General features: G+C 36.0%; 1 protein-coding gene across 2 annotated transcripts in view; it reads right to left on the bottom strand.

Moving 5' to 3' along the window:
* The window catches only part of LOC149225264 (membralin-like protein At1g60995), a 180,088-nt gene that overhangs the window by 47,355 nt on the left and 114,815 nt on the right, over positions 1-17,918 (bottom strand). For both annotated transcript variants that reach the window (XM_089377036.1, XM_089377035.1), the window contains 2 exons: positions 7,694-7,773; positions 7,406-7,489 (listed from right to left, as the gene is read on the bottom strand). In XM_089377036.1, the coding sequence (XP_089233162.1) occupies positions 7,406-7,489; positions 7,694-7,773 (164 nt within the window). The remainder of the gene's footprint in view (positions 1-7,405; positions 7,490-7,693; positions 7,774-17,918) is intronic.

The following is a 17,918-nucleotide window of genomic DNA, read 5'->3' as shown; positions in this document are numbered from 1 at the left end:
TTATTAACACGATCTTGCATTTTTGTGATGTAATCATGAATGGATTCATTACTTTGCATATGGGCATTTTCAAAATTCCTCCTTAATGTTTGCAGTTTAGCTACAACAACACCTTCATATGTGTTTTTTAAGATATATCATGCTTCTTTAGATGATATCGCACCACTGATTCTTGGAAATATAGATTCTTCAAGAGCGCTTTCTATAAGTGAAAGTTCTTCATTATCTTTCTTAATAAGTTCCTTAAGAGATTTCTTTTTGTCATCACTTAATGCTTTGTATTCATCAAGAGAAGGCATAGTGTATCCATCAGTGACAAGTTCCCATAAATCTTTGGTGATGAATATAGGTTGCATATGTTTGCTCCAATAAAAATAGTTTATGACAACAAGTTTAGGTAATACAATACTGCTTGGAGCCATGAGGAGAGTAAGAGAATTAGAGAAAGAAAGTGCACAATGAACACAATGTGTCCCACTTCAACCCAGGACAAGAGCCAAATGTCCGAAAAATTGGGACTCAACCACCACCACAAAATATCATCTTTATTAAATAGAGAGTACAAAGAGAGCTAAAAAACTCAATTCATTCAAAACATTACATCTTATATATCCTTTCATTATTTCAAACCTTCTTCTATCTCCCTTTAAAAATTGTTAATTCCCCATTTACAACCTTATAAAGCACATTTTATTTCTTATATCTCCCTTATTGAAAATGTTAATCCCCTTTTACACATTTATAAAGCCCCCTTTACAAAATAAAGGAGTGGGTCATGCACACTTTAAGAAACATTCAAGCGCACTCCAAATTTTAATTGCACCAAAAAGAAACTAATATTTAAAACTTCAAGAAAGGTCACTAAACTTTTATTTATATTTCATGTTAACTCTATTAAAGTTCATAAAAAAAATCCATGAAAAAAATTCATGTCTTTCTTATTTCAGATTTCACGTTGACCTTTCTCTTCATAAAAAAGTTCATGCATACGTCACACAGCAAGTGGGCTTCATAATATTGTGCTCAGTATCACGCCCTCGACCACTCCACGCAACATGCAAATTTCAACTCCTCGACCTTAGGCACGCACGCAAGTCCCTTAACAGTGAGCTCTATCCACACTTCCAATGTTGCTTTATGCAAGTCCTGCATATAGGCACTAGATACAGGTTTGTTCTTTACGCAGGTTTTCACGCACAACAATTGGAACCAATCTAAAATCCAACACTTTGGAGTTTGGACACAATATTTCCTCCAATGCAAGTCTGCACAAAAAACATATGCACCCGAATAGCAAAATCACTCACTGAGAACAATAAAATTGCCAGGAACAACACTAGTCTTCTCACCAAATTCAATCAAAAAAAAAAAAATCAATCCACTAGCTCTGATACCAAATGAAAGAAAGCACGACACAGCAAAAAATAAATTACAGAACATAAAATATTAACAATAATGCACACAACTCACACACACCAACTCAATCAAATTTCATTAACATAGACATATATTTATACATGAGAAGAGGTCTCAGGATTTTGTCAACTACACAAATTTCTCAATCAATCAATGCTCAAATCACTCCACAATTCTCTCAATAATCATCCACAAATATCTCGTCTGTCATTCCACTAATTTCTCCATAAATGTCTCACTAAAAACAACAACTTTAATTATTTAATATTTGACAAATGATCCATTATTCCATCTCCAATATGATTTTTCCTTCTTCATCAAGTTCTGGCAATATTGTTTGAACTGGGAGTTTGTCATCGATAACCTTCTTTAAACATGAAACATGGAAAACTAGGTGTACTCGAGAAGATGCTGGTAGCTCCAATTTGTATGCCATAGTACCAATCTTTTGCAACACCTTGTAAGGACCATAGTATTCGGGTTATAATTTATTATGCTTCTTAGCTTGCTTGAGGGACATGTGTTTGTATGGTTGTAGCCGTAAATATACCCAGTCGCCTACATCAAAACTTCTTTCACTGCAATGTTGATCTGCCTGTTGTTTCATTCAATTATGCGCTAGAGTGAGGTTATCCTTGAGGAGTTGGAGAACTTCTTGTTGATGCTCGATATGATCTTTCACTGCTTGAAACTTAGAATTTTCTCTTAAAGATGATGTGATGGACAATGGATGATATCCATAAAGTGCCATAAATGGGGTCATTTTTGCCACTATATGGAAGGAAGTGTTATACCACTACCATTTAACCAAAGGTAACCACTTTACCCATTATCTTTGTTTATCAGATGCAAAGCAACGAAGGTATCCTTCCAAACATTTGTTCACTATCTTAGTTTTCCCAACAGATTGAGGATGATAAGATGAGCTATGAGCTAATTGAGTACCAAGACAAGAAAATAACTATGTCCAAAAATTTCTAGTCAAAATGGGATTTCGGTCACTACAATAATCTTTGGGTTTCCATGTAGCTTTTGAATTGTTTCCATAAATGTAATAGCAACTATATTGGCTTTAAAAGGATTAGATAATGCACAAAAGTGTGCACACTTGGTATGTCTATCAACTACCACCATGACGACACTCTCATTTAGACTTGGTTAAACCTATGGCTAAATCCATTGAGACCTCCTCCCAACGCTGACATGGAATGGCTAAAGGTTGTAACAGACCCGAAGTCTTAATTGTGTCAACTTTATTTTGTTGGCAAACCAAACATTCTGCCACAAACTTCTAAATATCAGATTTAAGGCCATCCCAAAAAAAGTCCTTCGTGACCCTGTGGTAAGTTTTTTAAAATCTCGAGTGCCCTCCCCTAAGGGGGGGGGTGTGCAATTCCAAAAGGATCTTCTATTTGAATTGGGAATTCTTACAGAGATATAAGCAATCTTTGTACCATAATGAATCATTTTTCCAAATTAATGTATTAGATATATTGGGATCTTGCTGCAACTTTTGAATGAGTGTTCACACCTCTTCATCATTCTTCCATTCATCCCTTGCTTCAGTTATCCAATCAGGTTGGATAGTAGAAATGGCACAGAGCAATGTTTCCACATCCTCATCCTTTCTTGAGAGTGCATCTGCAACAACATTTTGCTTCCCTTTTGTGTAGATCATTTCAAATTTATAACCCGACACCTTTGTGACCCATATTTGTTGCTCTTCTAAAGATAATCTTTGTTCCAAAAAGTATTTAAGACTATCATGATCAGTTTTTACCTTGAAGTATCTTCCCATTAGGTAAGGTCACCATTGCTTTAGTGCATGTAGTATTGCCAACATTTCTTTCTCATAAATAGATTTGTGTAAATACTTTCCCTTGATTGGACGACTTTCAAAAGCAATAGGTCTTCCTTCTTGCATTAAAACACCACCAATTCTATTTCTTGAGGCATCACATTCCACAATAAAGATTTTTGGGAATTCTAGTGTAGCTAAAACCGATGCTTGGCACATTGCCTCTTTAAGATGTTCAAAGGCCCTAGTTGCTTCTAGAGTCCAAGAAAATGCATTTGTCTTCAGTAATGTTGTTAGAAGCACTGTTATTCTCCCATAATTCTTAACAAACTTGCGATAATACCCTATCAAACTAACAAATCCTCGAAGATGCTTTAGGGTTGTGGAGATTTTCCATTCCTTAAAGGCTTTAATTTTGTTAAGGTCTACCTTAACACCCTCATGAGATACAATATGTCCCAAACACTCCACCTCCAGTACTCCAAAGAAACATTTCAAGGTTCTTGCATATAATTGTTTCTCCTCCAATAGTTTGAGCACCCTGTCCACATGTTGAACATGATCTTTCCAAGACTTGTGGTAGATTAGTATATCATAAAAAAATACTCACAAAAATTTTCTAACGAAGGGTTTGAAAATGGAATTCATAAAATCTTGAAATGTGGAAGGTGCATTAGTGACCAAAAATTCATAATGACATTCATGAGTACTGAATGTTGTTTTTAGAATATCTTTAGTCTTTATTCTAATTTGAAGATATCGTGAACGAAAATCCAACTTGGTGAAGTAAATTGATCCATATAATTCATCCAACAATTCATCAATGACAGGAATGGGAAATTTATCTTTAATAGTGAGCTTGTTGAGCTCTCTATAATATAGACACATACGCCATGATCCATCCTTTTTGTGCACCAATACTACTAAAGCAGAGAAAGAACTTTGACAAAGTTGAATTATACCAGCCTCTAGCATTTCTGCAGCCATATGTTCAATTTCACTCTTTTGGGCATAGGGATATTTGTAAGACTTGATGTTTGGAGGAACACTTCCTAGAATTAAGTGAATAACATGATCATAATCACGAATAGATGGGAGGCCTTTAGGAGTCTCAAATACCTTGGAATGATTGTCCAAGACTTTTTACATGCCTTGAGAAATAGATGATTTTGATGTTTGAACCTCTAGTGAGCATAATTGTGCAATTACACCTCATTGTTCTTTCTTCAAAATCTCTGTCATGCCATTAAAGCAAATTATCTTCCCTAGTTTCCCTATGATACTCCTTAATTCAATTTCCTTTCCTTCCCAAATAAAATTCAATAAAAGTTTTTGAAAACTAAAAGTTATTGTCCCCAAAGATTGTAACCATTGGACTCCTAGTACAACATCATCACCACCCATTGGAATGGAAAGCATTGGACTATTCAATACATATTCCCCTATGGTTAGCTTGATATTATGGCACTTTCCAAAGCAATTTATGGTTCCTCCATTTGCAACAATCACTTGACACTTTGATGCTAGATATAGAAAACCATTCAATTCCATGGCTATATTACAATGAATAAAATTATGGGTACTACCTGAACCAATAAGCACTATTATCTTTTTCTTCTTGATATATCCTTCTATCTTGAGAGTTTGAATGGTAATTCTTGCTAAGGTATTGCAAGATATGGTCGGATTCATTTCTTCTTTTTGGTTCCTGGTGTATATCCTCTTCTTTTGATGTTTCCTATTCATTTTCTTCCTCCTCTTCACAATCTATGTAAAATAATTAATTCTTTACACACTTATGACCTTTAGTGTATTTGCTATCACAACTGTAAGAAAGCTCTTTTACTCTTTTCTCCTCCAATTGTTGTGGTACCAACCTTGTAGGTTGCGGAAGGTTAAGAGCAGCAACACTACCATCTTTATCGCTGAGAGTGGTAGACTTCCTTCTTGCCAAAATTTTGCTTTCAACTTTTCTTGCCACCTTGAATGCCTTCTCCAATGAATCATGTTCCCAAAGGTGAACCTCATGTTGGATGTTATCTTTTAAAGTCCCTATGAAGACATCAATCCTATGCTAATCTGGAATATCGTTTACCTTGATATTTAATCTTTGGAAGTCCATAATGTGCTTCACCATTGAACCCTTTTGTTTGATATTTATCAATTGGCTAAAGAAGGTATTGCTCTTTGTATCCTCATAATGTGCTACCAATTCTTCTGCAAAAATTGTCCAAGTGACAATTGATTTACGAGAACAAAGTCATCGATACCACACAAACTGATTTTGTTCTAAATATAAAGATGCAATGTGTACCTTTTGTGTGTGCGGCACATCATGTAGATCAAAGAATTGTTCCATCTATAGTATCCATGTTACCAGATCCTTGCCATCAAACTTCCTCATATCGATCTTTGGAATGTGGTTAGTCTTCAAACCACTATTAGAGTCTCTAAAATCATAATTCGTATTCCTTTTGTCCTCATCATGATTTTCATGGAGTACCTTGTCAACACTAGGAAGCATTTCTTGTAGCAACTTTGTCAAACCTTCCTTCAAACCTTCCAAGTCCCTTTTCATTTATGTTTTTAAACCATCCTTCAAATCTTCCATATTGACATTCATCATTGCTTCCATGTTGGATTTTAAACCATTCTTCAAACCATCCATCTTAGCTTCCAATTCATTTTTTGTTACTCTTTGTGAGAGTGAAATTTGTTAAATTTGGTCTCGTAATTTTGATATATCATGTTGCATTTCTTCCTTTTCTTCATGCGTCATAGCAAATCTTTTCGGTTGCTTACTAGGTGTGCCCATTATTTTGTTTCGAGGCATTTTGGAATCACATAATGATACCTATGCTTCACTATGCCCTTTGAATCACTTCAAATTGATTTTTCAAACAAAAGTTATGCAAATTTAAAAAAAAAAACAAAAACAAAACAAAACAAAATACAAAAAAACACTTTTTTCTTGCTTTTTAGGAGCTCGATATTTTTTTTTTTTCTAGTTAAGACTAACCTAAGTACCCACGGGGGATTTGAACCGGTGACCTATCGCAAGGAGTGCCTTAACAGTGCACCCATTCACCGTCAATCCAAAGCCCCGTGGGCTTTTAGGAATTCGATATTGAAATTGTTGTATCTCTGTAATTTTGGATCTCCAAGGTCTGAAATTTCATCTTGTGGTAGCTCTTTGAGTCTTATTTCCAACGCCACAAGTCTGACCAAGATTGGATTCTTCAAGAAAAAGTTATGCCCAATATCCCACGATAACCTGATTATACACTGGTTTAGTAGAGCGAACTTGTACGGAGTGCCACATGTCACTGTTTTGACCTTCGGCCCTGAAATTGTACACAAAAAACTAAAGTTCGTGCAATTTCAACCACTTTTTACAAAATTCAAATCCGATGCTCGGAAAGAAAGTTATGATGATTTTCCTTAGGTCGCATATTTGAGATTGAATTCTGGAGCCTGCAAAAACCTTAACTTCTTCAGACCATATCTCAGAAAATATAGTGAAACAAAATCTGAAATTTTTACACGATGTTCACCAAGATTTCATTTCCCCGTGGTCAAAATTTCAGCATTTTAAGCCTCATATAAAAAAATTTATAGTGAAACTACCAAGATGGCCTGTTTGAAGCAGCGGAACCCTAGAATCCAAAGCTCTAATACTAAATGTTACGCAACTAACTCACAAAAAAAAATAGATCAAAGACTTGAGAAATAGCCTTTTCGAGGGTGCAACCTCCTTTACATTACATAAATGAACAATCTTCAATGATACAAATGAAAAGACCTCCTTTGAATATATAGGAGTCTAAGGGTTCACAATATAATCAGAGCCTACATAACAATAATAATATAAGGGCACAACAATGATAATAGGGGGATACACTAACAATAACAATAAGGGGACTACACTAGAATTATAGGGACCTAACAACTTTATCCATTGACCTACTAAAATAGCTAAAGCTAACCTTACAAGAAAATAATCTATTTTGTTAACGTCTACATTCCAAAAACTGGATCTTTATTAATAGCTCCAAAAGCATGCATGTCTCTACTACAAATAAGAGACACAGAATTAATTTAACTTAATCAAAGAAAGAGTAATTAAACTCCTATAGATGGAATTTTGATGCAAGAACCAATTAACTTGCAAGACTAGATTAATGTTCAAACCTTCAAATCTGAATGGTGTTCCAATAAACTCTTGTGGATAAGTAAGATCATAAAGCTCTTTCGTTTGAAAGTTATAGAGATAACCTGCAATAATCCACAAATATTAAATAGAAACAATTTAAATGCACCAAACACAACCCAATAGCATTTCAATAGTATCCTATAGATAAGTAAAAATAATAAACCCCCAAATAAGTAATACTTCTAGAAGATCAATTTATGTATCCACGAAACTATGCACATGGACACATAAAGTCTTATATGAGACAGCTATAGTAGATTTATTACCTTGACCTCGAGAAGTCAACAAACTGTTCATGAGAATTGTGTCATAACCAATGAAACCATTTATAAGAAGCTGTTGCCACCTGAAATGACAAAAAATAGAAAAATAATTCAGCTTTAAAGTTATCCACAGTCCCTATCTGGATTCCACAATATTCAAAAGCACTCAAGTCCAACCAAAAGCATTATCAATGAAAAAATTTGTGAACAAGTTGGCAATTCAAGTATTTTATTTGAGTAGGGCAAGGAAGTAGTGCAAATAAAGTAAACCATTTCAGCAATATATATCTCAGAGCATAAAGCAAAGCCAAAAGCCACCATAATAACTTAATAATAACTTAAATAGAGAAGATGGGTTCATGGCTAGTGAAAGTTGGTTTACAGTCATTGACAACCAAAAAAAAAAAAAAATTAATTCTTTACACTTCAGCCTTAATAATAATGATTATTATCATAATAAATAATAACAAAGATAAATTTTAATAATTTCAATAATAATAATAATAAAAAACCTTAATAATTAAAATGCCGTAATAATTTAAATAGAGAAGATGGATTGATGACTATTGAAAGTTCACTTCCAGTCATTCATAACAAATATAAGGAAATCTAAATTCAGCCTTGATAATAATGATTAGTATGAAAATAAATACCAACAAAGATAAATTTCAATAATTTCAACAATAATAATAACAACAAACCTTAATAATAAAAACACCATAAAAACTTTAAATAGAGAATATGGGTTGATGAATAGTAAAAGCTGGTTTCCAGTCATTTAAAACAAATATAAGGAAATCTAATCCTTTACCCTTCACTCTTAATAATAAGGATTATTATGATAATAAATAATAACAAAGACAAATTTTAATAGTTTCAGTAATAATAATAACAACAAACCTTAAAAATAATAATAGCAATTATGTTTATTATAGTGATAATAAACATAAGTACACCTGAGTCTTTAAAATTACTTTCCATGAGTTTTTGTGAGAAGAACGAAAGCACTGAGCTAGGATTTTGAGCAATCAAGCTGATGTGATAGCTTGACGATGGCAATCTCCTGGCTTGTGTGAGTATCCATTCTGTTTGCAGCATTGACTGCGGCCTAGATGACTTGACAAGCCAATGGTGTCTTCGCTATAACACAAAGCTCAATGGCCTCCCCCAACTTGTCCCTCATTCTACACAACAGGGTTTCTCAATCTGCTACTGGCAATGGCTCCCAAAGCTCCTTTGAAGTTTAGCACAAAAGTTTACCATGAGGTAATGATGACCCTCTCCCTGAACCCCCCAATACTGAATCTGCTGATACTAAGTATGATGGTTTTTGTGATTTGCTTCAGCTAGGATCAATATTGGGTTACTTTGTGGGTTATGTTCCTCCCCCCGCCCTCCCAAAAGCAATTATCAGAAATTGGATTCGTGAGCCCTTTGGCTAGCAATGTACCCACATGCACAACTTAACCAAAGGGTTCTCCCTGTTCCAATTTAGCAGTCTTGCCAATGTCGAGGGTATTTAATATGCATCCGTTGGGTCCACAAGACCACTAGGGTCATCCTGCACCATTCTTCCCATGACTTTTCCTCTGACAATGAAGCTCAATTAGCCTAAGTATGGATCTATGTCACATGGTTCGGGTTCGAATTCGAGTTTGACAACGATTAAGTTCAATTTCAATTCGAATTTTCTAATAGGGTTCGAATGAGGTTAGCCATTGAGTATTATTATAATTAATATATATTATTATTAATATTAAAAAGCATATGTAATAATATTTTATTATATAAAATAGTATATAATTTTATGTTTATATGGAAAATTTAAATGTGACATTTCATATTTATTATAAATATAGTTATAATTCATGTTAATTAGTACGAACAATAATTATTTAAATATCTTTTTTAAATTATAATTGGAAATTACGGCTTGCTTAACAAAACTTAACATTGTGGTCCGATATCACATTTCATTGCGTAGCAACGTCATGGTTCCATTCGACTTCCAGCACATTTCATTGTGAGGCCACATCATGGTTTCGTTCGACCCCCATTTCAAAACCCATATTTATATACACTAGATAGGTCACGAAGGCAACATTTGATTGTTGCTTGGAGGTTCAAGAGCACATTGTGTTACATCTTGTTCGACTAACATGATGCCATCTGAAAATTTGTGGTCATATACATCAGACGGGTCACCATCGAAGGGCACATTTGATAGTTGTCTGGAGATTCATGCTGAAGAATCTAGAGCAAGTAGGTGTAGTGTGATTCTCCATTACTTGAAAATAATTTGTGGAGTCATTTTACTTTTTCTTGTTAGCTTAATCTTCTTCTTCTTCTTCTTATTAATGCATGTGTGTGTACTTCATCAAACTGCTACCAAAACATAAGAACAAGAACACAAGATGTTGGCTCTCTGCCAGGGCCAAAACCTCTCCTCTTGAGAGGAAAACCCTTTAGTAAGTTTCTCTTATTGAAGCTTCTTCTTGATCAATGCCAAACCCTAGACCCCTGACTTGAATATCCTCCAAGCACAAGTCAAGTCCTTCCAGCACTTTGTTTCTTCGGCACTTCCTCCTTTCGACACTTTGTTCTTCTCCAATTGTTGATAGACCTTGTTGTAGTTTCTCTAAAAGAGACACCTTTTGATAAGTCCCTTTTCTTGTGATGATCCCTTTCTACTTGACCAAATGAGCTCTTTCTTCAAGGTGTAGGTGCAGACTTGATATGACTATCCTGCAACCCTATATTTCCGCACGTGTGGTGATTTCCTTGATATGGTAATCTTTTTTCTTCCTTCACTTGAGTGTCCTTCTCCTTCGCTTGATTGGGAGACCTTATAGTTCTAGTTTCCTAGCCCAATTAGAGAGATATGCCAACTGTGGGCTTCTATTGTTATGACCATAAGCATCCTTCCCTATCCTCGCATGTGTGACTGTAGGTTGCCCTAGAAACAGCCCTTTGAGATTCGGTTTTCTTCCTTCCTTCGATGGTGCACTAGAGGCTCCTTTTCTCGTCCTTTTTGACCCTTTACTTGCTCATTTGCTATGCTGATTTCAGAGGTAAGTAAGTGCGCTTTGGTGGAGTAGACAGCCTCTATATATAGAGGACTGTCCCTCCTTTTAGGCCGACTAGAAGACTGACTTAAGGACAGTTTGCAGGCCAACTTGTTGTGCTTGCTTCGGATGGCTTCTTTGATGGTGCCTTTGCATAGGAGGGGACTTGACTTTGCTTGGAGGTATTCTCTTGACCCTAACACATAATCATACATGGTGTAACATGCCTTTAAGGCCTTCAACATTTCCTTTTGACTATTTGCCTCACCTATAGCACTTAACATGTGCTAGACCTGTTTCAATGAGCAAGAACTTATTGATATATATTATAAAAACAATATTTCTTTTCTTGAATAAATACAAATATCAAAAGTACATTTATGAATACCGAACCTAGTTACACTTCCTTCAACACTCCCTCTTATCTAGGGAGGTATTCATACAATATTACAAGGTGTTTGGCTATTATCAATCTTGAAGAATTCACATAAGAGAAACCGGGTTTGCAATCCATCTATTATAGCATCATATCAATCAGCATTGTCATAGTGCAAGGCCTTGACTAACAACTCCATCTCTTCATGAGATCATGAGCTACAATGCTGGCGAGACCAATGATTTATAGACACCTTCATCATTGTCTCTCAAGGTACATACCCACCCCAGTGTTCTTTGAGAATGACCTTTTAGGACTATTCTTGTCTTGGGTTCCCAACCCTCAAAGAATATCGGTCTTCTTGCCAACTTTTGTCTTGGATGCCCTACACATCTTCAAAGAGTATCGGATGCCCAATGATTACCCAATCCTCCCATTCTTTCTTCCCAAGTGAAGACAAGAATGTTGTGTCTATCTTGTGTCTACATTTCCATTCATGGCCTTCATCTAGACTTATGGTTGTTATTCGTGGTCTTGTGCATGACCCATGAAATGAAAAAACACAATTGTCATACCTTTGTAACCAGGGGTGATCCAAAACTCCCTCTTGATCAGGGACCTATCAGTGCTCCGTTTTAACTAGGGACTCTTTCATTCATCAGCGATTTCTTCTTCATGGGTTCTTCAGATGCTTGACCTATTTCCTTTCTTTGATGTCATGATGTCTTTGTTCGAACTTCTTCTAGGTAGGGCACCATCCATCGATCACTTTCCTTCCTGGTTTGTCATGTCATAGCTTCCTTCGTAGAAAGTGGCTTTCTTGCCATACATCAGGTTTTCTTGTCATCTAGCTACTCATTTGTTATATGTCCATGCTTCGGAATACTCTTCTCATGGATGCTTCGTTGTACTTGCTTGTTTACATGCTTCGACCTAGTATCCCATCATGACTTCATCCTAATTTTGCTTCAACATTAAGTTTTCCTGAATGGATTTCTTTATCATGACATCTTCGTAGAGTAGAATCAGTTATCTGCATCTTTTATATCTCCAAGGCCTTCATAGGTGTCAAGGATCCTTCCTTTGTCAAAGTTGTCCTACCTTCTTTCAGGAGATATCTTCAAAGTATCTTGTCAAACAGTGATTCTCGGTGATCATGGTGTTCTTCACATGCTTGATCTCTTTCTTCATTTTCTTCTTCTTAGATAGATCCGTTAACCACCTTATGCTCCTTGTGAAAGCACTTCTTCATTGCTTGCTTCCTGGACTACTCAACATTTCTTCTTGCTTCTTAGTCAGCAATCTTATACTCCTTATGTGAGTATATCCTTTTGTTGACCTTCATTGCAATGTAGTACATGCCTTCGAGCATGCCCTTGGTGAAAGAGATTCTTTCATATTTGATCATGTTATAGAACTATCGCCATGACTCAATAATATACAAATGATAACATGACTAAACTTTAATCCATACATACCTCATCTTGATTCTCTTTTGATCATCTTAGCTTCATTTGGTTGTCTTTGGTGTGGCCCTTCTTGCTTCATCTTAGATTGTCGGCATATCATCCTTTTCTGGGATCCCATGAATGGGATTCCTAATGAGACATCTGCTTTGGTTCATGAACCTTCTTTTGAAGATTCCATCATAGGATCTTAAAGATGCTTACCTTGCAAATGTTTCTTTCCTTTTGATAATAGAGGTCTTCTAAGATTTTTAATCATGATCAATTTTTCTTTCAGCGTGGATGAGGTCCTATACTAGGTATGCTCCTTCTACATGAATATCTTGAGCTATATCTACCATGCTCCTATATTCTAGAAGATATTTCTAACCATGGATTTTGTTGTCATTATAAATGTTACTTCTTCATGAGTATCTAGAACTCTATGTACTTCATACTTCTAGATTCTAGAAAATGTTTCTAGCCATGCAATTTTATTTTATTCCTACATGCTCCTATCCTACTCAAAACTTTGAAAAAAGACTTGAAGTAAAGAGTTTGACTTAGTCATAGTAGAGATTCGGAGGGTCTTCCTTCTTCTGCTTCTTTTCTTCTTCTTTCACCTCTTGAGTCATGTGAGCTTCTTCCCTCTTTCTTTTGTTGTTGTTGTCCTTCTTAAGCTTAGGACAATTCCTTTTGTAGTGTCCATATTCTTGGCATCCATAGCATTGGATTTTGGACATGTCTTTGTTTGTTTGTTCTTCGTGGACCAAATTTGCCAGATTTTCCCTTTCTCTTGGCCATTGTAGCAAATGCTTGCCCCTTTGATCCCACATCATCCTTTGCTTTAAGTCTGGTTTCCTCTGTCTTGCATAGAGACCACATTCACTGAGTGTGGTTGCTTCCTTCTTGGCATATATGCTTCATGTGAAGTTGCCCCAATCCTCAAGTAGAGCATTAAATACTACAGTTGTCATTTCTCTGTCAGACATGACTTCCCCAAGCTCTTGAAGTTGATCTCTCATCTCAGAGATCTTCATGAAATAGGGAGCTATTCTTTCCTTTGATATCTTCATCTTGTACAATTCATTCCTTAGGGATATCACTTCTCCGGATGTGGATACCGAGAATAGCTCTAATAGCTCTACTAGCTTATGTGGAATGAGAGTGCCTTTGATAGATTCTATTAGAATCCTTTGAGCTCTTGTCTCATCCTTATTATACTTGGCTAAGGCTTGAGTTTGTTCCTTAGCAGGAATAGTAACATTCCCTTTGATGTGTTCTAGGAGTTCATTCTCCTTGAGAAGTAAATCAGTTGTCTTCTTCCATGCAAGAAAGTTATTGGTAACTACCAAATTGTTGTTGTCTTTGCAAAAAGGCATTGATGTATATTCAGAAGGGGACATATACTTGATAGATTTTTAGATGTAGTGGATTTTCTTTCTCCTTGAAGACTTGATGGCTTGCCTTCCTAGGATCTTGATGTTCCTCAAGTTTCCTTCTCCAAGTGGACTTGCTTAATGAAGAGATTTGCTTGGTAACTTGTAGATGACGTAGGTCTCTCTTTGATCTGCTCTTCTTTGTAGGTGCCTTTGTGTAAGCCTCTTCTTCTTGCTATGTAGCCTTCCAGAGATTGCAGAGATAGGGCAGCTTCCATTGAGGAGTCCACCTCATGGATCATCACCTGCTACAGGGGCCCACAGTATTTAGTATCAAGATGGATCAGTGTCAAAGATGCAGTCAAATTCCAAAGTGACAGTTGCAGACTAGTAGCAGACAAGTGTTGGGGAGCGCAGTGCAGATTTGGAAACAGTGCAGAGTCAACAGCAACGCATATTCTTTGGTGGACAATGCAGTGGCTAGTAGCAGTGAGATGCTCAACAGACAAATGCATCATACTAAACACAGTTAATTCAGTGTTTTGGATGCTTCTCAGTTGCAGTTGTTGCATTCGCAACAGCAACAGCGGAAAGGAAGTTGCAGTGCAGTGCAAGGTTGGCAGCAGTATGGCAATGCTAGCAACAGCACAGATGCAGCATCAGAGTTGCGCAGTGGTTGGTGGGTAGTGGCCAGACATCAGCAGCATGACAGAGGGGTGATATAAAGACAAGGCGTTGTAGCACCAATGGTGCAGCACTAGAACACCTTCCTCGCTAAGAGGGAGTGTTAGTTTTTGTAGCATTGAAGGTGTTCTAGTCTCGAAAGTTTGGGGAGAAGCTAAAACACATGAGATCTCTAAAACCCAGAAATCGTTTCTGGAAATTCCACCTAGAGATGGCTCAATTAGATTATTAGTCGTTTTTTAATATTTCATAAGTCTAAACTTAGGGAATATGGTTAATTAATCAGTATTAATTGAGATAAGGTGAGAATTCTCTAGAAATTCACACTGATCAACAGGGAATTAATCTAGACCCTTGATTAAGTTCTAATCTTGGTCGTTGGTGCTCCAACAAAGGATTATAAGAAGTCATCGATGGTGAGATGGAGAATACATTTGTGAGAACCACAAAGAGTTTCATTTCCTTCGAGAGTTCCATTTTCCAAAAAGCTAGCAGTGTTGGGAGAGTTTGAGCTTCAGTAAGGAAGCAGAGACGATGAGGGTCAAAGGCAGTGAATCGGAGGAAGTTCTCCAAATCCGATGAAGCACATTGTAGAGAGGCAAAAAGAGCCACAGTGAGGCTGATGCATGAGTTGCGCAGAAGCCTCTAGAGGGCATTTCGATTTAGCTGGAGGAAGGGTCGTTTCAAGTGCTAGTCGCCAGAAGATTTTCCAGAGAGCCAAACCAAAGGACTCTAGACCAGTGGCAGTTAATCAGAGGCAGAGGCAGTTCCCAGCCAACGTATTTCAGGGCTGCGCAGAGGTTGACGTAGGGCCCACGCAAAGGCAGTTGGGAAGTCAATTCAATTGGCTTAATTGAGCCAGGATTACCTGTGGGTGTGAGGAAAATCCTCACAATAGTTTTTCCAGTATTTTTCTCTGCTTGGATTGCCAGTTGGGCATCCATAGATTGTACTTAGATTTCATTATTGCATAATAATAAAAACCCTTAGTTGCTGCACTGGTTTTCCCAAGTTGGGTTTTTCAGGGGACTTTTGTCCAAAAATAATTGTGTTAATTATTGTGTGCGCTAGTATTTTCTTAGTTTCCAGTGCTATTTTTCTTCCACAGTTTATTTGTGAAAATCAGATTCTAAATTATTTGATATTTGTCATAGTAGATAAATTGTTAAATAATTTTCACAAATTTCTCTCACCATTTCTTTATAGTATGGTGAACGAGTGGCATTAAATGAAATTCCATTGGCCATAAAAAATTCTGTTATGGCATCATTTGCTTCATCCCTATGCAAAACATTGTACATTTTTTAATGAATTCACTTACACTGGTCCTCCTAGTACTAGAAACCCCTTGAGAAGGCTCAATCTAGATGTGACTTTGTTCATTCATACATTGGTATGAATCTTCATGTCTACCTCTCTTATTAAGAGATACAGTGCTACTATCACATTCATTGTTTCCATTGGCTTTCATATGAAGCTTAGTCATCTTCATTCTTTGTCCAAGTCTCCATGTGCAACCCTTCACTCTTAACCCAGTTATTCCCAAAAGATGATGCCATGCCCTTAAAAACATGATCACACAAAGTGCATTGCCAATCCTCACAGCCCCCACTATTTTTTGCCTTGTTTTATGTTATCTTTTTCATGAACTTCAATAAGGGTTTCTTGGAAATGTTGCTTAATTGATTGTGGGTAGTGATCGTTGTCTCTGCATCTTGTTCTTCAACTTGTGGGGCTTGTGGAGGTAGTGGGGTCTCATCTTGCTTTCCCCACAGTGACTACCCAACCCTCTATCCATAGTATCAATACTAAAAATTTACATCAAAAACAATTAGAAGTGCAACTTACTAGGAATTTAAATTTTTCAATTTCAAAAGTTTCTTTTTATTGTAACATCACTAGAAATGAAATAGAAAAGCAAATATAGAAAATAGAAGAATCATTTCACGGAAGCCAAATAACAGAAAAGGGGCATATAGTTCTGAAATGTGTTAAACTAAGTTTTGAAACATATATGACACTAAACAAAAAACCACTCTAAATCTTAAGCTTAAATACACTGTTAAAAACTTAAAGCTTAATACTATAAATGATGTATGCATATGGTAAATCTGAATCATAAATGTGGCCTTTCAAGTAAAAACTTTTAAGTTCTAACTATTTTCAAATTTACTATTATATATCCAAATCATCCAGGTGGTGTTGGAGCACAAGATCTCCCAGAATCACCATTATTCATGAAATAAAAACAAGAAGAATGCAGGAAGTAAACAAGGAAGGGAAATGACATATATTGATAATGTGAACTAAAGCATTTGAGGCATTCTTGCTGCGTTCATAAATGGGGTTTAATTTAATACAGATTCTGTAGGGTCCTTTATTAGAATGTTTGGGGCAAACTAAGGCAGCATCTAGATAATCCAATTCAGAAATGCATGTTAGGCAATAAGAACCTTTCACATGAAATAGACTAACAATAATGATATGTAAATCAGGGTTGTTTTGGGTTGTCTTATGTGTAGTTAATAGGATCATACTACATTCAAAGCACAAAGTGCTAGAAAGCACCAAATTCTTAATAAAAGATGCGGTGGTTCACAACAACTAGTCTGAATTGCTTGTGTTTATTCAGCAGCTGCAATATCCTGGGTCCCAACACTATACCTGCTTTTGCTAACTGTAAAAAGAGCTATTAATTATATGATATATCAATCCACATTCCCTCATAACAGGACCATTTCCATTAACATTAAATTCAAAGTTCATTTCTTGAACGAATGATTTATAAAATTACTTTAGTTGAAAAGAAATTATGTTTCTATTAACATTAAATTCAAAGTTCATTTCTTGAACGAATGATTTACAAAATTACTTTAGTTGAAAAGAAATTATGTAAAATAAACTGTCGCAGCTAAAAAGTTATCTGCCAAAGTAACTTTACAGAAGCTTCCTGTGTAATGGTAAACACTGAACAGCCTTTTAGTTTGATAACTTAATCAATGTAATATAAGGGATTGAACTGAAGAAAAAGGCCCAGCATTTTTTTAACATTTTTAAACAAAATACTTTATCTAACTCAACATAATGTTGTTAAAAAATCCAAAAGGCAGAAAGATTTTCTTATGTTGATAATTACTTGCAATATTCTTGTGTTCTTATTAACTTGATTATCTTCTTTTCATCAAACAATCATCAAATCAAAACATAAAAATTAGGGACACCAGATATAGGCGCTCAGCCAGGGCTAAAACCCCTCTGTAGTGGAAAACCTAGTCAACT

This window comes from Pinus tabuliformis, chromosome J (assembly GCF_031772625.1).
Source record: "Pinus tabuliformis cultivar Carrire ecotype Pingquan chromosome J, CPIR1, whole genome shotgun sequence".
In the NCBI taxonomy this organism is placed as follows: Eukaryota; Viridiplantae; Streptophyta; class Pinopsida; order Pinales; family Pinaceae; genus Pinus; species Pinus tabuliformis.
The sequence above is the reverse complement of the archived record's forward strand: the minus strand, read 5'-3'. Positions and strand labels throughout refer to the sequence as shown.